Source organism: Muntiacus reevesi, chromosome 6 (assembly GCF_963930625.1).
Source record: "Muntiacus reevesi chromosome 6, mMunRee1.1, whole genome shotgun sequence".
Taxonomy (NCBI): domain Eukaryota; kingdom Metazoa; phylum Chordata; class Mammalia; order Artiodactyla; family Cervidae; genus Muntiacus; species Muntiacus reevesi.
Window position 1 is genome coordinate 56922458 of NC_089254.1, and position 25231 is coordinate 56947688.

General features: G+C 40.0%; 1 protein-coding gene across 2 annotated transcripts in view; it reads left to right on the plus strand.

The window, feature by feature from the left end:
* Positions 1–25231, plus strand: part of ELMO1 (engulfment and cell motility 1) — a 556385-nt gene that overhangs the window by 129729 nt on the left and 401425 nt on the right. For both annotated transcript variants that reach the window (XM_065939966.1, XM_065939964.1), the window contains exons 3-4: positions 2312–2352; positions 3398–3470. In XM_065939966.1, coding sequence (XP_065796038.1) covers positions 2312–2352; positions 3398–3470 — 114 coding nt within the window. The remainder of the gene's footprint in view (positions 1–2311; positions 2353–3397; positions 3471–25231) is intronic.

Here is a 25231-nt window from a genome sequence, read left to right on the forward strand (position 1 = left end):
TTTTCCTACATCATTAGCAATACTTCCTTGGCTCGATCTGTCCTTTCAATATAGTTTAAGTCTGAAATCTGACCCTGTTATTTATATTTTAGTTTTGAGGATGTAAGAAGATTGGGGGAGTTAGGAGACTGGTAGGTAAATAAGTGTTAGTCACTCAGTTGTGTCCAACTCTTTGCGACTTCATGGACTGTAGCCTGCCAGGCTCCTCCTCTGTCCATGGGATTTCCCAGGTAAGAATACTGGAGTGGGTTGCCATTCCCTTCTCCAGGGGATCTTCCCAACCCAGGGACTGAACCCAGGTCTCCTGCATTGCAGGCAGATTCTTTACCATCTGAGCCGCTGCAGTTAATCTAGGAGACTGGTAGGTCCTCATGAAATACTAATAGCCTGGAGAGGTCTCTGACAGCTGGAAGTGCAAAATTCTCAACTTATGGAAGGAGTTTTTTTCCCTCAAGCTCCTTTCTCTTTTGGTTGGGAGTGCACATTTGCTTTTCGACTCACAGCCAGAGCCATAGACAATGGACAAGTTCTTGTAAAGGCCTCAAGTTGTGTGACATGTAACTTCATTGTCGAATCCAATCTCCATTTCTAATCTTAGTCTAAAAGAGATTAACTCAAGATGCTAATATGCACTATCTTTCCACCCCTCCACAATTCTCCGTCCCTCTCCTGGCCACTGCATTTAGAGTTGTAGGCAGACGTTCTTTTGAAAACATGGTGGTGGGCTTAGTCATAGACCCTAGTGCTCCAGAGTGCAGCAGAGCATTGGCGGGACTGAGGGCAGCACTGGAGCTTTTATCGGGGCCTTGAAGCCCTTAGAAAGGACTATGAAGAACGGAGTGCTTGGAATTAGCCAAGAGGGGGACCTAGCAACGTTGGGTCCGAGGGCAAGGATGCAAAGAGGAAATCAAGCTCTTCTAGTGACACGAGAGAGTAAAGAAGTGGAGCCCTAACCCTTTTTTGAGTCTTTTGCCCTTTATTTTAATTTTCATTTAATTCTTACGACAACCCTGAGGAGTGGGTAGGTCTTCTGCACATTTTACAGATAAGCTAGTTGTGGTTCAGCAAATTAAGGAAGTTGTCAGTCTCACTGCAGGCAACTTGACACAGCTAGGTTTTAAACTAATTCTGCTTGATTCAAATTTCTTCTGCCATACCACAGTGCCCAGAGGGACGGGAGGAGAAAGTGTTTTCGATGCTATTCTGTGGTTGTATTTGAAAATCCAAGACCATGTGTTGTGTTTCTTTGATTTCTCTTCCCCATTTGTTTCTTGTCTGTGATGTGTTCCTTTGGTAGACACACTCCTGCCCATCCCAGGAGACAGCTGGGGTCTGTTTACATCCAAAGCAGAAAGAGTTTCGACATCTCTAGATGATCTGTGTGTGTGTCTTCACTACATTCTTTCTATCTGGAGGCAGGCAGAGGGCAGCTGTGGCTGTTAGGCCAAGAGTGCAGCTGTAGCCAGCCGCCAGTTGACACCACAGCACGTGGTGTCATGGTCCCGTTACTCGAGTGTGTCCTACTCAAGCTGCTGCTTGATTGACATTTGCCAGGACCACAGTTGTGGGAAGAATTCTGTGTACTTTGTACGAACAATGTCACTATGCTTCATACTCCAGTTGCCTCATGTTCTCATAAAATTACTCTACATCCAAGCTTGTTTGCATAAAGCCAAACTACTGGTGGCCCTACCCATGTACTACTCTTGAGGAATTCTGGTGACCAATTGACTTTGTAGGTTGTTATTGCCTATGAGATCTTTGACCAAAACTATGTTTCATCCTGATTTTAATGTGGCTAAGTTAAATACTGGGGCTTCCCTGGTGGCTCAGATGGTAAAGAATCTGCCTGCAATGCAGGAGACCTGGTTTCAATCCCTGGGTCAGGAAGATCCTCTGGAGAGGGGAATGGCAACCTGCTCCAGTATTCTTGCCTGGACAATTCCATGGACAGAGGAGCCTGGAGGGCTACAGTCTCTGAGATCGAAAAGAGTTGGACATGACTGAGCGACTAACACTCTCCTCTTTCAAGTGAAATATGGTGTATATTTTGTTCAACTTGCATGCTAAGTATAGAAAAAAGGACCCCAAGGATAATACATCATTAATGCAGTTGGTGGTGATGGCTGGTCGATTATTACCTTGAGAAAAACAAACTCACTGACAACAGCCAAGAATAGCAAATGTAAATTGTTCTTATTTAAGTGTCTTTATTAGGCCTCTTCTTCTTCTTCTTCTTTTTTATTTTTTTAGAGCTTAAAATGATGAAATGAAACTAACAGAAAGTATTTCCTTTTTTTCTATTTTTCAGAAAAAACCACTGTCTGCAATAATAAAGGAAGTCTGTGATGGGTAAGTGTTACTCAGGATTTATCCAGGGAGCTCCAGTCAGCATATTGAAAGGCAAATAAAATGTTCTTATGCAATTATTAAACATTACTCATTAAGTCACTACTTGACCTGCCTAAAGACAGCAAGAATTACTGTGTAATATTTCCATGTCTTTTCTACCAAAACATTCTCTCTGTTTCTCAAAGAGTGGAAGTGTAGAAGTCCTGATATGTGGACATTGGGATTGATCTTATTTACTTTGAAAAGATGTGGTTCATTCATCCTGTACAGCAGGAAGCAGTCTAAGTTCCCGGAGTTAAGTGCACCCTTCATCTGGTGTAAAATGAGAAGACCACTCAGGTCCCCGCAGAAGATAAAATAATTTAAAAGATAGGTCAGTGGGTGGTTGTGTTGCCACATGGAACTTCACAAAGATAGCTTTCCTACTTCTCTTGGGGTGCTCTAGCAATCCATACATATGGAAGTTGCCTGAGGTTTTTTTAATTTTTAAGGCAGAACTATGAATAGAATTTTACCTGGAATTTGTTTAAGATCTGTGATCCTTAAATGGACAGAAGAGCCTGGCAAGTTAGTCTGTGGGATCACGGAAGAGTGGGACATGATTTAGTGACTAAACAACAACAATCCTTAACTGAAATGTTCCAGTCTACAGCAAGCATTCTGATTGGGGATGGTAGACTACAGAGACAACTGAAATGTAATAATTATCAAAAATTTAAATTGCATTCGTTTTGTTTGTTTTCCTCTCTCTGCTCAACTCACTCCTTCTTCATAGGGAGGAATGGAACTTTATATTTAATGAGCCCTCCCTCAAAGCTGTGGTGATAAAATACTTTAAGGGTTAACAATAGACTTGGAATAAGACCTTGGTCTCAGGGTCATGATAATGGGGCTGAAGTCATTTTGTTTTAGGAACTGCACTGCGTGTATCTTGGGTACTGGCTCAGCTCCAATCACAGGGTGCTAAGTTCACCTAACTCTATCATATGAACTTGAAAATGATCCTTTTTTGTTTTTGTCATCAGCTTTTGCTTGCATTTTTCAGGTGGTCCCTTGCAAACCATGAATACTTTGCACTGCAGCATGCTGATAGTTCAAACTTCTATATCACAGAAAAGGTAGGTCAACCACATTATTTAATCTGAAAACTTATATTTAAAGGAAATTAAAACATAGCTGATGTTTTCTCTGCTCAAGACTAAACATGCTGGTCTAAATTTTACATCTCTACCATCCATGAAAGCAGAGTCTGCAAAGCAACCAACTGCTACTTTAGTATTAACAAGGGGATATTTAGCCCATTCAAGAGTAAAGACCAAATATGCTTCTGTGTTCTGTTTTAGCAACAGCATTTGCCTTCTAACAGTGAATTTACTAATTATCTCTCTTCCTTATTGCTTGGTTTAAGCATTTATTTGATACTTAATGACTTAGTCAAGCTTCCCTTTCTCAGATTTTTTTTTTTTCCCAGAATAACCTCTAAGCCCTGCTTTAAGTCATTGAAACAATGACAAAAACCGTTTTGAAGGTGGCGTTATGTAGGCATTTAGTGTTCTGTGGTTCTTGGGAACTCTGCTTTCTCCATGGGTGATTTTAACTAGGAAACTTGGAAGTGAGAGAAGGATTGTGAATACTACAGTGGCTCTAGCAGCAAGTACAATTAATATCCTAGAGATTTCTGTTAAGGGAAAAGTAGCATTTATTGAGCACCTGCTGTGTGCCAGAAACTGGGCTGGCCTCTTTACATCTGTTTGTTAATTTCATCCTCACGACTAACCTGTGGTAGAAACCGCATTGACTTTGGTTAACAGATAAGAAACTGAATCATAGCAGTCAGATGGCTTGGCTAATATCTCAGGAGCGATAAACCATAGAACCAAGAAGCCAGTTCAGATCTTTGTGCTTCTATCACTTTTCCTTTTGGGAATTTCTGGAGAAGTTTAGTATTCAGCTCAGTTTTATGGAGAGCTCACTGATATGCCTAGGAGCCAAAATTGTCCTCATGGAACTGATAGCCTTCTGGGCTTGGTGAGGAGGAAAGGGATGGCTCTGTGAACAGTTTTCATCACAATAAGTTGGTCAGCTCTGGGACAGAAGTGAATATAGAATGCTCCAAGAAAAGGGAGAATCAGTGACCTATGGCTCCTGGCTTTGTTTGTCCCAAACCTTAGAGTGATCTTAAGTTTCCCTGTGAATCAAATGGTGGTGGAAGGTGGAGGCACTAGTAGGGTCTGTCCCACTGTGACTGCCCTCTCTACCCTGAGGAGGGAGGGAGGAAGGCAACAAGTGTTCAGTCCAGCCTGAAGGGAAGACAGCCAGAGGCCTGGAAATGCTTCTTAGAAATTGCTTATTCTTCCCAAATGGGTCCTGGAATTTTCGTAACTGATCATGTTTTCCTCTGCACACTGATGGGAAAGCTGAGAGTTAACATGTAGTCTAGATTTCCTGGCCTATGTTGTCTTTATTACTTGTACTTATTCCTTTGATTTATTCCATAAACACTCAATTTTGTCTTTCTTTTTTTCTTGCTTCACTTTTTTAAGATTTTTCGTTTATTTTATACTTATATAATCTGTGTGCTATTTTTGAGATAAAGAGGCTGTAAATAAATAAAAGTTAGATGCTAGCAGTTGAATGCATTGTTGTTGATTCCCTTAAACAGAAGACTGTCTCACTTTACCTTGAATCACCTTTTAAAGGTAACTAAAATGTTGTGACTTTGGGGGCATATTGGAAAAGACTGAATGACCTTCTACTATTTAGGATATTACATGAAAAAATTTAAAAATTATTAAGTGATAAAAATATAGGACAACAGATATTATAATAGAGTTTTTCAAACACCACCAGTTAGTGGGAAGTGAAATCAATTTAGTTGGTTGCCATAACATTAAAAATTGGAATATAATAGAGTAGACCAGAGTACATCACCCATGTTGTTTCTGAAAAACTTGGGTCATACACACACACGCATATATAATACAAGTATTTTGTGCTGGTTTTATACCCTAGGCTGTGGCCCAAAAGCCACTGAGTCACAGACAGCTCTGCCTTTGATAAACCATGTTGGTTTGTGTCCCCTGATGACTGTCCTGTCTTCTTCTGTCTTCATTGTCAGGAGACCTCAATGTATAGGTGATTGTTAAGGATGGACTTCTCAGACCAGAGAACATAAACATCACAGGGAGCATCTTTTTAAAATGGAGATTTCTCAGATCCCAACCTCAGAGACTCAGAGTGGGTGGGCCTTAGATATGGCCTGGGATTTTACACTGTAAGGACCCTCTGGAATTCTGATGCAGGTACTCAGGGACCATTAGGAAGAACACTGCTCTGGGACCACTTTTCTGAAGACTCGGGGCTCCAGTGTCCCAGGCACTGTGCACCATGAACAGAAGTCACATGCTAAGTTTCATTTAGGAGGGTGGTGTTGTACGGTCAGTTGTTAGAATAATTTAAAAATTCATATATTTTTTATACTTTTATTCTAACTAACATTAATATCTACTCAGAAAATTCAAACTACTTAAATCAATGGGAGAATTATTATTTTATTGGGCATGCTAGTTATTTTCTGAGAAATCTTGTTTGGCCTGAGGAAATTCTTAACATTGAATTTAAAGGGACTGCCACCTAAATCTGTTATCAGTCTTCACTGCCCAATAGCAAGGATTCTTCTTTTACTAAAAGTTTAAGGAATGAGAAAGCTCATTTTTTGTTTGTAAATAAAATGTTATCACTCTTCCTCCTGCAGCTGTCTCTGGGCATAGCACATGCTTGTGACCCAGAACTTGACGCACACAGGGCAGGAGATGGACCTTGAATCCTGGGTCCATGGGGGTAAATCTGAGCCACCTTCAGTTTGCGGTTAGGTCCATCTAGTTCTTTGTAAGTATTCCTAAAAATAGAGTCCATTTCCCATTTTGAAGTAATGTATTTAGCATCATCTTGGTTACTTATAGCCCAGTGAGTTGTTAGGCAATATTTGAGTTACCATGGTAACAGTGACTAATTTTTGAAACTTGTGCATATTCTTAGTTACTGACTTTCCCTTGTATATGAGGTGGTTCCCCCTCCCACTGGCAGAGATAAAATATCACCTGTGATTTTAAAGAAGAAAAATTCTCCAGCTCTGGCAGGACAAGCTAACATATCCTGTAACTGATGGATGTTGACAGTCTTCTAAGATCCTCAGGAAGGCACCTCCCCTGCTTTTCTCATGTTATCCAAGCCCATTTTCTGAAATTGTCTTCATTTGCTTATTGGGCCATTAACTTTTGTTTTTCAGCACAAGGGAAAAAAAACACCATGTTGTCGAGCAATGTTCAGCAGAAGCATAGCATGCAAATGCTTAGAGAACATTAAGATTCAGCTATTTACAACTTCAGATTCTACCCCAGAAACTTTCATATTTCAGAGTGATGGCTCAGAGACAGAGAGAGAGAATACAAAATAAAAACTGAATTGTGTATTTTTCAGCTTTATTGAGATGTACTTGGACAAATAAAATTGTGAGATATGTAAGCATATGTCATGGTGGTTTGAGATACATATACATTATGAAATGATGCTTATCTAGTTCAAAACATAAGCATCACCTCTAATTATTTGTTTATTGAGAACATTTAAGTTCTAGTCTCTTGCCCTGTGCTGTGCTTAATTGCTCAGTCACGTCCGACTCTTTGCGACCTCATGGACTGTAGCCTACCAGGTTCCTCTGTCCATGGGGATTTTCCAGGCAAGAATACTGGACTGGGTTGCCATGCCCTCTTCTAGGGGATCTTCCTAACTCAGGGATTGAACCTGGGTCTCCCGCGCTGAAGGCAGGCTCTTTACTGTCTGAGCCACCAGGAATACATCCAAGAACTCTGGAGTGGGTAACCTATCACTTCTTCAGGGGATCTTCCTGACCCAGGAATTGAATCAGGGTCTCTTACATGGCTGGCGGATTCTTTACCAGCTGATCTGCTAGGAAAGTCCTCTGATCTCTTAGCACATTCCCATACAATACAGTGTTATCAGCTAAGTCATCATATTTTACATTAGATCCTGAGACCTTAGTCATCTATAATCTGAAGTTTTGTACCGTTTTACCAACCTCTTTCTATTTTTACCAACCCTTCAGCTCCTGGTGACCACTTTTTCTACTCTCTGTTTCTCTGCTTCAATGAATTTGACTTTTTCTCTTTTAAAAAATTTCCACAGATAAGGGATTCCATGCAGCATTTGTCTTTCTCTGTCCAACTTCTTTCCCTTAGCATGATGCCATGAAAGTACATCCATGTTGATACAAATGGCCAGATTGCCTTCTTTCTAATGGCTAAATAATATTCTGTTGTGTATTTCTACCACATCTTCTTTATTCATTCAGCCATTGACATCTTGTAGGTTGTTTCCATATCCTGACTATTGTGAATAATGTTTCAATGGATGTGGGAATGCAAATATCTCTTCAATATCATGTTTTCATTTCCTTTGGATGTATACCCAGAAATTGGACTGTTGGATCCTGTTTTAATTCTGTTTTTTTATTTTTTGAGGAACCTTCTTGTTTTCCCTAGTACCTATACCAATTTACATTCCCACCAACAGCATATGGGGGTTCCTTTTTTTTCAAATCCTCACCAATACATATCTCTTTCTCTGTTTTGTTTTTGATAACAGCTATTCCAACAGGTGTGAGGCGATTTCTCATTGTGGTTTTAATTTGCATTTCCTTAATGATGAATGACACTGATTAGTCATATACTTATTGACTACTTGTCTTTTCTGGAAAAATGTCTATTCATTTTCTCTGCCCATTTTTTAAATTGGAGTGTTTTTTGTTTTTGTTTTTGCTATGGAGTTGTGTTATTTAATTTGAATATTAGCCCCTTATCAAATATATGATTTGCAAATACTTTTCTCTGTTTCATAGGTTGCCTTTTCATTTTGTCGATGATTTCCCTTGCTGTGAAGAAGCTTTTTAATTTGATGTAGGCCCATTTGTTTAAGTATTCTAGTAGAATTTGTTTTCTGAAAAGATAATTTTATGGAGAGAGAGGGCTAAAGTGGGTGGTCCATTATCTTCATTGCAGTCTGATGATGCTGGTATTATTATCTCCATTTTACCATGAGTAAATGAGACAGAGAAAGATTATGCAACAACTTGTTTAGGTCGTACAGATGGGCAGTGGTTGAGCCGAAGCTTGGACCTGGGTGGGTCTGCCTCCAATCAACCTATGTTACCTCCTGGAAATCCTGGAGTCCCTACTACCTGGGCCCTAGTTTGTTTATGATGCCCCCCACCCTTTTTTTTGCTGACACTAGGCCATTGATCCTGATGGTATTAATAATTGCCTCAGGACAATAAATATAGGCTGTTACAACCTGTGAGCATTGGTTACCAGCTTTAGTCTGTGTGCATGCTCAGACGCTCAGTCATGTCCAACTTTGCGACTCCATGGACAATAAACCACCAGGTTTCTCTGTCCGTGGGCTTCTTCAGGCAAGAATACTGGAGTGGGTTGCCATTTCCTCCTCCAAGCGATCTTCCTGACCCAGGGATTGAACTCACATCTCCTGCATTGGCAGGTGGATTCTTTACCACTGAGCCCCCCTATTATGACCTCCTTATTCCTTAGGAAGATGGCATGGAGGAAGTTATGACAGATAGTCTTCTACTCAGTAGAGATTAGCAAATACATTTTCATTTGCCTTTGGTCTGGATTGTCTAAGGTAGTATTATTGCATCAATACCATATTTTTTAAGGAAACAGGAAAATTGCCTTGTTATCCTTAATCCTAAGCATACAGACAGGTAGGTTCCCCGAAAGCATGGGGCATGGTACAAGGCACCTTTAGGAGATCATGTACTTGTTGACCCTTGAAGTTGTCTCATAATTTCACAATGGTATTTGGTCCCTGTGTGCTAAGACCTACCCCAGAATGTGTGAAGTATAGTGATATACCTTGGCAGTATCTTATTTCCAAAAGTTCTTATTTTGTAAAAATAGAGATAGCCCTGCCTCATCCAGACTCCTCTTTGAAGCTGGCCCCAGGAACCTTTGAGAAGGAAGTGGGGTCTTTTGAAGGGCATCCCTTTTTAGTGCCATTCCTACCTCCTAAATGCTCTGAGTTCTGAGACAGGCCTTGAGCTTCCCAGAATCCCTGGGCAGACAGAAATTGTATATCCCTGGTACTTGTGTGTCTGACTTGGGTCAGGAGACCACTTGATGATCATGTGGAATTCAGTCTGACTATTGTAAACTATCGAGCTTTGGGCACTATAAATAGTTTAGTGAGATGAGTCCCTTTCATTCTCTGTATCCATGGGTCTCAGGGTTTAGTGGGGGAGAAAACATTGAAGTGAGCATAGGTTTTGAGAAAGAAGAGGAAGAAATTAAGTTATTATAGAAGAGAGGAGGGATCCAAAAAGGTCCTGGAGTGGGCTAACCATGTCTGATAAGAGATTAGAGAGGCTAATGGGAAAAGTACTCGTTCAAAGACAGACATCTGCTTGTGTGTTTTAAGCACTCTGGCAGGTGAGCTGGGGCGTTAGTTGGTGGTAACAACTGTCCGGAACACGTGTTGGATCCTTGCTTTGTGGCAGGCACTAGGCTTAGCGCTTCATATGAGCTCTTTACTGTACTTGAGTCTTTATTGGAAACTTGTGAACCGGATTTAGTTGGTACCTGCTCCATTCTACAGAAGGCACAACTGAGGCTCAGGGATGTCAGTAACAGATCAGGGATGGGCTTAGGAGGTCTGAGTGAAGCGCCAGTGTCTCACGCTCCTGGGCCATGCTGTGGGACAGGCAGGAATCTCGGCAGCGCTCCACATGCAGTGCCGTAGATGGAAGTCACACCGGTTCCTGGTGCTGGAGATGGAAATCCATCTTTCCATCCTCTCTTCCACCTCCTTAGCTTCCTCTGCTGACAGTCCTCATTTTGCCACCTCTCAGTCCTCCAACAAGCATTTGATCCTATTTATATCCATGACCCAATAACCCAATTGCTTCGGCATTGCTGAACAAAGTAATCTGCCTTAGAAATTCCCCAGAGATACACACATCACCAGCAGAATTTCTTTTCCACTTGGAACAAGTTTGGTGAGCCCAAGGGAGCTGGTTCCATCCCTGTGTGGGCAGGTTGGCTTTGTACAGAGACAGTGGGTGTTGCTTCTCAGCTAGGTTTGTTGACACTTCGTACCAGGGCATGAGTCCCTATTGGTCACTAAACAGATTGAGAACGGGGTGTCATGTGACTGGCTTAAGAACTTTGTTGTGTAAACAATTCAAAGCACTAGACATCTCTTGTGCACTTGGTTCATCTTTTAAACTGTCTACAATAGTTGGAGTTTAGGATATTATTGGGAAAGAATTGGGGAATTTTTTTCTATATGAGTATAATGTGAAAAGTGTAAAATTGTTTTTAATGATAAAATTACAGGTGATGGAGGTAATAGTAGGGTTTTTCAAATCACTGGTCACCACTTGTTAGTGGCTGTTAAATCAATTTAGCAGGCTGAAGGAGCATTAAAATGGACTGTAACAGGATAGAAAAGATCGGGGTGCATTACATGTGTTGTTTTGTGAAACATTTGCTTCGTGTGCTTCATATGTAATATACGTTTAGTCTTATTTTTCATCCTGGGGTCAAAAATGTTTGAAAGTCACTGAAGATATTTACGAGGTGGGGGGATTCACTCGGGAGAATAAATACAAGTGCTGCATATTAAGTAGTTTAAGGAAGTTTCACGTTTGGAACGTGTTCTTTGTTGAAGAGAGGAATACACACCCACAAACACACACCCATACCCTGACTACCATTGCCGCCCAACAAAACAGAAAGCAAACTGAGGCATGTCTTTTCCTGGGAAGCTGCCCCTCTGCTGGCTCTGAAGAGGCCATGTGTCCCTTCTCTATTGCCCCCGACAGCTAAGGGACTAGAAGTTGATGCCTTACCCTAGCTGAGCCCTGCCCCCTTACATTCTCTCCTGGAAATCTGAACTTGAGAGGTGAGTTGGGCGATGGTGTTTGCTGGAACGGAAAGGTCAGATGGAGTCAAAACTACTGTGGTGTCAAGGCGGATGCATCTCCCTGCAAGGTGAACCCCGGGCTGCAGAGAGGATTGAGACTTGAGATGGGAGGGGCCGAAGGCCTGTGAGGAAGTCAGAGGAGGGGGAGGGAGAGGCTTCCAATCCTGTTTCCTCTTTGCTCTCTGTTTTCTGTCTTCACATCCCTGTGAGAGGATCTGCTGTGGTATTTCACTTCTGCCCCTGAAACCGCTGTACGAAGGCCTCAGGTAGTCTTGTTCAAAGAATTTTCACTGGGACAGGCATTTTAATTTGAGCAAACCAGAGCCCGGGAATGTTGTAAATTTCCTAACCCAGCCACACATCTGTACGAGACATCCCTTTTTCTGCCGCCTATGGTGAAAGATTCTGGATTTGTTCAATAGAAGCGACTGTGGCTGCCTCAGCAGGTTGTCCCTCAGCCAGGTGTGACCAGCATGGGTTGTGACCTGCTGATCTGGGGAAGTGCCTCCAGGACTGGCACTCAATAGGCACGGACGGGCAGAGAAAGATCCGGGACTGGCACTCAGCAGGCAGGGACAGGCAGAGAAAGATGTTCCTGCTTTTCAGCTTGCCCTGGCCTTTCAGCTCTTCTGAGGCTTCTGACTCCCAGTATTTCTCTCTTGCTGCCCCTTTGCCCCATCTTCTGCCATTCTCACCCTCTGCTGCCTGTCTGCCTTTGATCCTCACTCTACATTCACGTGTGCCTTGCTGCTGAATTCTTCCTTTTTTTATTTGTAACGGAACCTGATTTCTGGTATGGATGCTCCTTGCCCTGTTGGCTGCTTGTATGCTTGTCACCAGTCTTTAGTAAGTACTGAACTCTTCTCGACAGGCTGCTTGTCCTGGATCTACCAGCTCATAATCCAAAGCTGTCAAGGGAAAAGAGCCATGCATGCATGCATTTGAGAAAAGTAACTTGTACTGACCTCCTGTATGTGCCAGGCACTGTCCTAAGCTTGAGATTTTTTTTAGCATCTTAATTGAGATATAACTCACACACATAAAAACTACCATTTAAGTGTGCAGTGGTTTCTAGTATGTATACAAAGTTGCACAGCACTTTATTTTTTAGATAGTAAAGCTGTGTCATTTCTATTCATGGCAGTTTTAAGTTCCAGTCTAGCAGTTCTCAATGTAAATATAGATCATGGCCTCGGATCTAGAGATGCAGATCCAATAGATCAAGTCCGGGATTCAAATATTTTTAACAAGTCCAAGTGGTACCAGTGCCGCATTTGAACATTACCTATTAGCAGTGTGAGCAGCCTCTGGACCTTTCTCTTTATTCCTGCTTGCAAGGTATCGGCTGAAGAAAAATGCGTGACCTAAGAGTTATCAGTTATGTTTTATTCAGGGACTTTACTGAGGACAGGACATAACTTCTCAGATAGCTTTTATCAAAAGAGGTAAAGGAGGAACCAGGATATGTGGGAGTTTTTGCTGAAAAACAACAACAAACATTTAGTCAAATATCAAAGATTCCTGCTACTCATAGAAAACCAGGCATCTCAAGTTGATGATTTTAGTGCTTTCTATGTTTGGGCAGATGCAGAGTCTGGGCTCATTGCAGTTATTCCTTATATATGCATCTTAAGTATCTAGGGTTAGTATCCTGTTTTTTTCTCTACCCTAAATTGCCCTCAGGGCACACCATGGAACCTGGCTACTGTGGCTGATGACTTTACTGGGGGCAACACTTGTTGTTTACCAGAATGGCAGGCAGCATTCTTTGTTTACTAAGATGGCAGGCAGTGTTTTGGGCTGCAGAAGAAAACCCATACTATGAATTCTGACCGACTTGTAGTACTGCGTGCTCCCTAATAATGGAGACGGCGTTCTGCTTGACGTTCACTGTTGCTGAGAGAGAATGAAGTCCAACCTCCTTCCTTAACCTGGCTGTCAAGGTGCGTCACAGTCTAGTCCCAGTCAACACATTCAATTTGCTGTCTTTTTCTTGTTCTCTCTGCTTTAGCCAAATTGCCTTGATGTTCTCCAAATAAACTTTGCTCTGACTCCCCAGGTAGCTGTATTCACCTGCAGTTCAGTCCTGCCCAACCTCCCCCACTCCCTCCTATTCTGTTTCAGGTACTACATTAGATGCTGGGTATAAAGAGATGAAAGGACAGACTGCTTGTTTCTGGGGGAGGTGAGTCTTAACAAGGAATACACATGGGAAATAATGCCATTAAAATAACTGCCATTTCAGGACAGTCAACCTTTCTGTCCCTACCAATCCTAAATTATCTGAGCTGGAAGAGACCTTGGGTGCTTGCCTGAGATAATCTTCACCCCAGTGTTGGAGATTAGTGTCTTCATTCAGTTCTTAGCTCTAAATCTCTTCTCTTGTCTCTGTTGTTGTAGGAACAATTGTCTCTTTAGTTTATCATCTCTTAGATTCATTTGTTGGCTAAGCAGGATCTGCATCTCTTTACTGTTGCCTGAAAGTGTGACTTAACTATTAGTGGGCTAATTTTTCTCCCCCTCTCCCAAGTTGCAAGTACTTTACAACCAAACCTTCATTTTTCACCTCGGGGGCCATGTGGTTCCTTGAACATATTCTGTAGGTATTCGAAGATTGCTTGTGGATTTTATGTGATGCAGTTTTTTTGTGTGTAAGATAAAAGGTACAATTAGTTGCTTAATAAATTATGTATGATATTGGTTAATTCAATTACCAGAATATGCACATACACTTTCAGATTATTCACAGTGGAGGAATCCTAGAGTGAATAAATGAATCTTAATGCTCCTCTTAAGAGTCTTAAATCAGTGTTACGAAGTTGGCTTTCAGTACTCTACGACTGATTAATTTTCTTTCCCAAAATAAGTATGTACGTACATACATACACACACGTAATATTTATACTGTGCTGGATGTCGACTAAAATTTTTAAAGATTCATGAGATTTCACAAGATGATACTTAAACCCAGTCCTATGGATTTCAGTACTCTTTCTTTAGAATCAGTGACCTGTTTTTGAGAACTCATAGCAATAGCTATGGGAAGGGAAAAATAAGAGACCCTCTGGTATCTCATGTTATACAAATAATTCATCATTAGGCAGATGATCAAGCAGTAGTACAGTTTCAAAGTCAGTATGATCATGTATTTTTGTTGTAGCAGACAACAACCTCTAAGAACCAAACTATAGTTGTGACAGAAAATTTACCCCAAATTCTGTGATTTATTTTGTTGTTCAATTCTGAGAAAGTGAGTTTTACTTTAATTCGCCATGGGGAATCCACTAATATTCTTGTGACTCACCCATGTTTGGTTCTTTATCAGGCAGTTGATTCAGTTTGAAACAGTGATCACAGAAGAACAGAGAGAATTCTAGGCTTAAATACATGCTTTAGAATTTCCATGAAGGAAAACAGGGGCAAGAACTTTGAAACCTTGTCAGCATTTTCTGCCCACCCCACACATTCTTTTTCATTAAATGAAGGCGAAACAGGATAGTCACAGTCCACTGTGGTGACACATTTTCCAATAACCAAGGAACAAGTGAATGCAACTGTTTATAGTTGGAATTATATGTTCATATGGTGAAACAGGGCTTCCTTGGTGGCTCAGTGGTAAAGAATTGGCCTGCGATGCAGGAGACACAGGAGACGCAGTCTTGATCCTTAGGTCGGGAAAATCCCCTGGAGAAGGAAAAGGCAATCCACTCCAGTATTCTTTTCAGGAAAATCCCAGGGACAGAGGAGCCTGGTGGGCTATAACCCATGGGGTCACAAAGAGTCGGACATGACTGAAATGACTAAGCCCACAGCACACATGGCGAAAGCAAGTCACTAAGAACAGAAGCTGTAGCAAGAGTCTTAACCAATAGAAAGCGCACTTTGGAATTTGTCATATTGTGTTTGCTGTGTCTTAGATCTTTCAGCTTGGGTAACAAAACTGCCATAGACTGAGTGTCTTAAAAACAACAGTTGTAGAAGTTGGAAGTTCAAGATGAAGGCACTGGTAGATTCAGCATCTGGTGAGGGACCGCTCTCTGGTTCATAGGTGGTCATCTTGTCATTGTGCCCTCCGAAGACAGAATGGGAGAGACAGCTTTCATCAGGGCACTAATCCCATTCATGAGGGTTCTGCTTTTATGACCTAATCACCTCCCAAAGCTCACACCTCCTAGTACTATGACATTGAGCATTCAATTCAATTCAACAAATGACTTTTAGGGTGACACAGTCTGTAGCACATGCCACATGTGAACCCATAAAATTTTATTATCATCCCTTAGACCTTACATTTTGAGTTTCTCCAAGTCAGGAACCAAAAGATTATTAATATTATTAATATTTACTTTAAGGACATACTGGATTTTTCCCAGTTCAGTTGTCAAAGACAAAAGGGCAGGATGATAGCCACGTGATACTTGGGTATTTGGTTCCTGGCATGTTGTTTGGGATAGAATAGTAGGTGCTACTCTTGGGTTCCCTCAGACCTTTTTCACTCAATTCATCAAGCCCAACTTGTGAAAATGGAAATATACACACACATTGGTACGTATGCACACATGCATCAGACAGTTCTAAATTTCCCTAGGAGCTATCCAGCCCTGGTATTAGGCTTCAGCCAGCCAGTCACCCTCCCTCTCCGGGTATCTTTGCTCTTAGTGACTCAAACTAAACTGGCATTAGACTTTGTAAAGTCTCTGAAAACATTTGTGGGGTGTTTTTTTAGAGTTTTCTAATTAAGAGTTTAGGAATTGGGCAGGAGCTATCATTTTAAATCATTTGGTGCTTTTCTTCCAGAGAAGACTTGGAAGAGTATATACTTATTTCAGGATGAAGGAAAAAAAAGACAGTCTCGGTTGAGTCATATAAATGAGAGGGAGCAAGAGAGGGAGGGTACCGGCTGCCGCCAGCATTACTCAGATGTCAGTGGGCTTTATGACATGTTATTTAATGTTTACCACTGACTGTTGGATAGAGGCTGTAACAAGATGATTACACAGGCAGCTAACTTTTTTGCTTAGGCTCCCTAGCTTGTGTTTGGTAAGATACGGCTGCTTCTAGAATTGCAGGCAAAAGTAAATGCCAGAGGTCATGATAATTCCATGTTCTCCAGTTCAGCTATTAAACCAATGAATAGATTGACTCAAGTACTGAAACATTTAACTGTAATGGTCAGATACAGAACGAGTGACACATGGGTTTCCCGCAAAGGCAGGCACTTATTTACCAAAAATGACCCAGAACACCCTTATAAACAAAACAAAAAAACAGTAAAAAGCAAAAACCTGTATCAGTAGAGGAGATTCTGAGAACGGCTCTGTGACATATTGTATTTCAAAGCCAGAAACCTAATTGCAAATTTCCTGACCACAATCCCATTCATGTTTTTTTACTCTAAGAATGAGGTTTAGTTTTGAATAGCTATTGGACTATGTTTCTCAAAGTTTTAAGATAACACAACATTCTGTGTGCCAAAGGTAACATAAAAAAGTCATGGAACAATTATCATGATGTTGTTAATTTTATTATTTTTAATTATTTTCTGTTTTGTTTTATATTTTAAAAATGTTTGCTAGGATCTGTCAGGATGACTCCATGACTGTCACTCCCATAGTGTGAAAAGCATTTCGTTATACTCTTTGCTATACAAGGTCACAAACAAATTTAGATATCCTCACCTTTGCTATCCCACTATCTAGAACAATGCTCAAAAATTTAATTAATGAAAGAATGAATGCCCACAGCAATAATATGTCAGTGACTCAAAGGCAAACTTGAGGAGCAGGCATGACTGAAAGGAGGAAGAGAAATAAAACAAAGATAAAAAGTTTGGTAGAAAGATTGGGAAGAGGGCAGAGGAAGGAGTTCTGGTCGCAACCCCAGAAAGGTGGTGTGTCTGCAGTGTTTTCTGGATATGGCCCTCTGTGACATTTGGGGTTTTAGGTTGCCCACTATCTGCTGTAATCAGGGTTAAGTTGCAGTAATAACTATTGCAAGATCATTTCTTTTTTATCTCCATAGTTCCCATTCACTTTTGCATAAAAAATACCCTATGTTTAGTAACATAAAACAAAAACCTATTATCAGCAGAGATGATTAGTTATACTTACTGGGTCAGCCATTTGGACATGGCAAAGCAAGAATAACCTGTGTGTGATGATGTCTGGAGTTCCATCTGGGAAGACACAAATACCTGGGGACTGGAATCATTTGGAAGTGTCTTCACTTGTATGTCTGGCTCCTGGGCTGGGATGACTCAAAGGTTGAGCTCCAGTGGGATTGTACACTGGAGTGCCTTCCTGTGGTCCTTCCATGAGGCTTGGGTCTCCTCACAGCATGGTAGCAATATTCCTAGGAGCTCCCTGGAAGGGCACTTGCTGAGAACCAATATTCCAGGAGAATGGAGCAGAAGATGTTTGATGCTTTATGACCTAGACTGGTAAGTTCTGTCGAAGCTTCTGCTATAGTCTATTGCTGAAAACAGTTCTAAGCCTGCCCAGATTCAAGGGGAGAAGATATGGGCCCCTCCTTTCTGTGGAAATGATGGCAAACAACTTTGGGGCTTTTTAATTAAACCACCAGTTGCCACACCACTTTACCTTTCTCCTTCAGGGAAAAGATGTTAGCAGAGTTACTATTTTCCAGAAGTTATCCAAAAATTAAACTTGACCTTTTACTTCTGCTAGATTTTAATCTTTTAAGCTAAGAGGAAGCAGAAAAGATAGTTAAAATAAGAAAAATTGAGGAAAGTTTACATCATTAAAGCATAGAGCATCAGCGATGTAATTTTTCACGTTGACAAAGGGTACATGGGGAGGAATGCTTTATTGCTTCTTTTTCTTAAGGGTGGCAGGAGGAAGCTGGGTAAATTGAGCAAGTGTTCAGAGGAAATTAGAGAGAATTAGGTACTTGGATATTTATACCTTCTTTTGAGTATGATTTTTGGGGAAAGGGGTTCACTTTCTTTACCATGTCTGAAGACTGTAGTTAAAAAATAAGTGTTTTGTTATCATCAGCGGCACCTGTAAACCAGTCACTACTCTTCATGTTTCAAAGACGGTCTTGTGCTTGGTACTGTGACTAAAGAGAAAGCTGAAAAATACCTGGTGTGTTAATTGGAGTCCTATCCAGGTTCTGGGCTGGTGTCAGACAAGTTAACCTTGGTTATCAAGTACATTCTTCAACCCCTTCTCACTCTTACAGGGGAAAAATACAAAAAATAAAAAATAGCTCTAAAAGTGACTCATTGTGATCTTATTTCAGTTTTTCCACTTCATTTAGAGATGAACAGGAAGGGATGGTTCCTCCTCTATTCTTATTGTTTTGATGTATTTCTTCTCTTTTCTCATTCTTTCTCTGTTCCCAATGTTTATTTTTAATTCTGTGGCCCTTTTTCTTCCTACTGATTCCTTTCACTCCATCTTTCCTCATTACCATCTCCTTTTTTAGAATATTAGCTATCTTTTTAAAAATTTCTCTTCCTAGTCTCTGTTCATCTACTTTTCTTTCTCTCCCTCTCTCTTGAAACTTTAGACTTGCAAGCACTGTAGTTAGGTTTAGAGTTTTGCTATAAAAAATAGTGAGGTGCCCCTTTACTAATTTAATGCAACTTACATAATACTTTCCTTTTTTTGGTATCTGCTACTCCTAAGCAAACAAATATGAAATCTTCAATTTATTAAAAAATTTATGCACACAAATAAATGTGTTGGAGACATATTAGAAGTAAAAAAGAAGAGTAAAAATTGCTTTAATTATCAGAATCCTAGTGTTCAGAGAAAACCATTGACATTTTAATATAAACACTTCAAATATATTTGAGTGTGCATAATTTGCTTTGCAAAATGGGATCATAGCATATACATTCTTCTCATAACTTGCATTTTAACTTAATGTATAATATGCATCTTGACACGTTAATACACTCTACCTACTTCACTATGAAATGACAATTAAATGGGATAATGCTGGTGAAACACTATGCCAGGCGCTTTGCTCATGGTCATCCCTCAGTGAGTTGTATTTCCTATTTATTTGTCAAAGTTTCTTAATGGCTGAGAAGTGTCCAACTCAGTTTTTAAATTAGTTTTTTTTTGTTTGTATGTTAGGTTGTTTGCTTTTTTCTCTCTTCCCCTCTCTCTCTTTTTTAAGATGCTGAAGTGTCCATTCCTTAAACTGAATCTTTTAGTAATTCTTTAACTATTTCCTTATAAACTATCAATAGAACTTGAATGAAGAATCAAACTGGATTATCCTGACTTAGACAGCCACTGCTTGTTGATGCGCCCCTGTGTGGCAGGCATGTTCTTGTGTGATTTCATTCAATCATTGAAGGTTCGCAGGGCTCCTGGGGAGGCTTGTAGTTTTAGGTCACACAGCTGTCAGTGTCATCTTTGGAACTGAGCTTGAGATCTTCTATATTATTGTGAAGAAGATTTCATTTCAGAGGATTTTAGAGATAGCTTAGGAATTACAGACATATTTGAATTATCTGGCCTTTTAAACTGTTAACTTCGAACTATTTCAACATGAATAAAAAAGATCAACATAAACTCTAATAATAGCCTCATTATTCTTAACTAAATCTCCCAGGTTAAGTTGACTTTAGGCAAACCTCAATATGAAACATTTCGTTGTCTTCATCCCTGTGCATATATTTACACTTCTTATAAATGTGTCATTGACTGGAAAGATTGGACTGTTTTGTTTTAAACCAAGCATGAACCTGCCCACTCAGGTAAAGTCATCCCAGCAGATTTACGGCAACAGAACCTGAGTGCCTGGTTCATGTGTGATCAGGGATAGTTCAGGCTTCATGGCTTGTGTACGTGTCAGGCGTTCAGTAACAGGGGGAGGCCTGATTTTATTCCTTTCAGTAAGTTTTGGGTGCCTTTTGCTTGACTTCTAGTGTTTATTATGAGGAATGAGAGTTGAGGTTAGTTATACAGATTTGGCTATGCTAAAGCCGTTGACTATGTGGATCACAACAAACTGTGGATAATTCTTAAAGAGATGGGAATACCAGACCACCTTACCTGCCTCCTGAGAAACCTGTATGCAGGTCAAGAAGCAGCAGTTAGAACTGGACATGGAACACGGACTGGTTCAAAACTGGCAAAGGAGTATGTCAAGGCTGTATGGTGTCACCCTACTTATTTAACTTATATGCAGAGTACATCATGCTAAATGCCAGACTGAATAAAGCCCAAGCTGGAATCAAGATTGCCAGCTTGATTCAATATCTTCAGAAATATCAATAACCTCAGATATGCATATGACACCACCCTTATGGCAGAAAGCAAAGAGGAACTAAAGAACCTCTTGAAGGTGAAAGAAGAGAGTGAAAAAGCTGGTTTAAAACTCAACATTAAGAAAACTAAGATCATGGCATCTGGTCCTATCACTTCATGGCAAATGGATGGGGCCACAATGGAAACAGTGACAGACTTTATTTTCTTGGGCTCCGAAATCACTGCGGATGGTGACTGCAGCCATAAAATTAAAGGATGCTTCCTCCTTGGAAGAAAAGCTATGACAAACATAGACAGCATATTAGAAAGCAGAGACATTACTTTGCCAGTAAAGGTCTGTATAGTCAAAACTATGGTTTTTCCAGTAGTCATGACCAGATGTGAGAACTGGACCATAAAGAACGCTAAGCACCAAAGAACTGATGCTTTCAAACTGTGGTGCTGGAGAAGACTCTTGAGAGTCCCTTGGAGAGGAAGGAGATCAAACCAGTAAATCCTAAAGAAAATCAGTCCTGAATATTCACTGGAAGGACTGATGCTGAAGCTGAAGCTCCAGTACGTGGCCACCTGATAGGAAGAGTGGACTCAGTGGAAAAGACCTTGATGCTGGGAAAGACTGAAGGCAGTAAGAGAAGGGGACAAGAGAGGACGAGCTGCTTGGATGTCATCACTGACTCAATAGGCATGAGTTTGAGCAAGCTCTGGGAGATGGTAAAGGGTAGGGAAGCTGGTGTGCTGCTGTTCATGGGGTCATAAAGAGTCGGACACGACTGAACAACAGCAATACAGATTTGGCAAAAAAATACCCTATAATTCCCTTTCTAACCATCTTGAGCAACACCTAAGACTTCAAGGTGATATCTTAAAGGACATCAGTTCTAGCTATTACATAATACATATCTGGGTATGGTAGGCAGAATTGTAGGTTAAGGTGGCTCCCAAGATTCCCATCCCCTACTGTTGCATGCCCTGTATAATTCCCTCTTCTTGAGTGTGGTCTGGACCTGGGAATATAATCATTTTTACTCTTGTGGTTACATCATACTGTATGTCAGAGGATTTGCAGACGTAGTTAAGACCCTTAATCACTTGACTTTGGGTTGACTTTGGATTCATCAAAAGGGAGACTGTCAGGAGTCGGGTGGAGAAGGAGGTGGGAGGGGGGAATCGGGATGGGGAATACGTGTAACGCTATGGCTGATTCATGTCAATGTATGACAAAACCCACTGAAATGTTGTGAAGTAATTAGCCTCCAACTAATAAAATAAAACTAAAAAAATAAATAAATAAAAATAAGCCCCAGAAAGGTTTAAAAAAAAAAATGGAGACTGTCTTTGTGGACCTGACTTAATCAGATGGACCCTTTAAAAAGGGTGAAGCATTAAAGAGATGCTCCCCTGCTGGCTTGAGAAGGTGTAAATTGCCAGGTTGCAGAGATGACTACAGGGTAAAGGCCTGAGAGCCACCTCTCAGAGCTGAACGTGGCTCCTGGGCAACAGCTGGGGAGGAAATAGGGAGAAGCAGGATCTTCATCAAACAACCAAAGAAAACAAATTAGGAAGCAACTGGAATAAACTTGGAAATGGTCTCTGAGTTCCAAATAAGGATGCATCCAGTTGACACCTTGATTTTATCCCTGTGCAACCCTAAACAGAGGGCCCAGTTGAAATGAGCTATTCTCCTGACCCATAGAGATTGTGACATTACACATTTGTTTAAGCGTCTAAGGTTGTGGTAATTTGTCCTGCAACAATAGAAAACTAGCATATTGTATGAATGTATTCAGGTCTTCTCTATATTGAATAAGAAAACAAAACACAGAAGCAAATTAAATGTAGAGACTCGTTGTTTTATTGTAACGACCATCCATAATGCCAGATAATTGAATTTTTATGTTAATAAAAAAGCCTCATTATTCCTGCTGATAACCTTAATAAAATATACATTTACAAACCTAAGCACACAAAACATGATAATATTAATACAAAACCTCTTTGTCTATTTTCGGTTCTGAGGGATTTCTTTTCCATTTCTAGAACAAAAAGACTTCATTATTTGAAAATCACTGGCTTGACTAATAAGTACTTTTTAAAAAGACTGCATTTTGGTTGTTTTAAGAATGTAACTTTTGGCAGGGAACAGAAAAGTGGGATTGTGTGAGGCTAATTTATAGTCAGCACATTGTTTTAAAATATATGTTTGTCTTTAATTGTTCCCTCATTACTAAGTAATGCATGTATGTGAGGAATCCAGTCACTACTTTTGAGTCAGACAGATGAGTTTTGCAGTAGTGATGGTTTTTTAAATAGTAATTTAAAACTTTTAAATCATGTAGTATTTCAAACATCAGAAAGTACAGAAAATGACATAACTAATACCCATACATTCAATCATCTAGATGTTAATAGATGTTAACATTTTGCCTATTGCTTCAAGTTTTGTATAAAAAAGTGCAAGTCCTGCTACAACCCTGCTTCATCTTTTTTCCTGTCTCTCCTCCTATTCTCCTTCCCCAGAGGTAAATTCTAGCCAGAAATGGGTGTATATTATTCTCATGAATTTTTATAAATTTTTTCTGTATGTATGCATTTTTGAATAATATAGAGAATTGTTTTATGCTTTAAAATTTAAATTATTGGTATCATACTAAAGGTAATTTAATTCTTTCACTCAAAGTTAAATTTTCAAGATAAATGATAGGTAATGTCCCATGGCATGAACAAAACAGTTGATTTTTTAAAACAGAGTTGATCACCATTTTTCTGCTGACAAGCAGTGAAGTTGTTTCCCCATTTTTGTGTCATAAATAGTACTGTCATGAATATCCTTGTTCATGTATTTATGTGACCCCATTTGAATATTTCTCTAGAATAGAATGTAGGAAGTTGTTGGGTTGTATCTTTAACTTTACTAGGAGTTGCCAAACTGCGTTCCAAAGCATTTCTTTTAGCCTAGTCCCACTCACAAAGTCCCACTCCTTTCCCCTTCTTTTTATCCAGTACTTGTTGTCATAGTTCGGCTTTGTTCTTCAGCCGCCCCGTCATGTTCGACTCTTTGTGACACCGTGGATGGCCAGGCCTCCCTGTCCTTTGCCATCTCCCGGAGTCTGCTCAAACTCATGTCCTTTGAGCCGGTGATGCCATCCAACCATCTCTTCCTCTGTCGTCCCATAGTCCTGCTGATGCTAGCTAACTGGATGGAGGATGAAGGCATGTGACTTCTTGTGGATTTCATTTGTATTCCCCTAACTGCTAAGGCTGAGTCTATTCCCTATGTTTGTTATGGCTTCAGGTTTCCCTTCTACTAACTGCCTGTACAGTCTTTGTTCAATAATGGGAGGGGAGTGTTTTATTCTCATTGATTTATAGGAGTTCTTTATAGCATATGGACAATTCCTTTTTGTATAGCTCCCCCTAGTCCACTAGTCCATAACTGTTTAATTTTCTATGGAGTCTGTTGTTAAACAGGTGTTACTAAGACCATTTTAGTATGATTGTGCTTCCCAAGTGGCACTAGTGGCAAAGAACCCACCTGCGCATTCAGGAGACGTAAGAGATATGGGTTCGATCCCTGGGTCAGGAAGATCCCGCAGAGGAGGAAATGGCAACCCACGCCAGTATTCTGGCCTGGAAAATCCCATGGACAGAGAAGACTGGCAGGCTACATCCATGGAGTCACAGAGAGTTGGACATGACTAAGTGTCTGAGCACAATATGATCAGACTAATCACTTTTCCTTTTATTGCTTGGGCTTATTATGTTTTGTCTAAAAGCACTTCCTCTAGTCATATATTATAAAGGTATTCTCTTTTATTTTCTTTCAGAAGTTAGAAAGTTTTAATACTCATTTTGATTAAAATGGAATTAACTTATGGATTAATTTTGGAAGGAATTTGCTTTTATTAGCATATTGTCTATCATCCATGTAAACAATATATTTTTCCATTTATTAGAATGTTCTTTAACCTGTTTCAACAAACTCTTGTAATTTCCCCCTCAAGGTTCTTGTATATATTTAGTAAGATAAATGACTCACAATTTTATGTCTATCATAAATTGTATCTGTTTTTAAGCACTTCTACTCTTTATACCTATTTATGTATAATTCATGCAGTGTTTCTTGTATAGAAAGTTTTCTACTGAGCTTAGTTTCTGCAAATACACTATGTATATTTATCAGTGTATTTCCTGTTTTTTATTATTAGCAAAATGAAGTATCAGAGAGATTAACTTGAGGATTGTATATGAATAATTGTACAACCTGGATTTTAGCTCAGTTTTATCTAATTCTTTACCTTTTGCTAAAAGCCTTTCCTTTTAAATCAGCTAATGTTTCTCTGATGTATGTCGCCTTGTTTCACAGTGTCTTTTTATAGTAAAAACAAAAATCTCATGGTAGAGTCTCTACATGAAAAAAGCATTTATTTCACCAAGTAGAAGTTCTTTCATGTCAATTAGCTGATTCATCTGGATAGACACATTTATGGAAGAGAATAAGTGTATAAAAGAAATGTTTCTCTGGCAGTTATCTTTAAATCAACTCTTAAGGAAAACACCTGTTCTAATTGCCAGTGTGTTCTTTCTCTTGCTCACTACTTCACTTGTGCTAA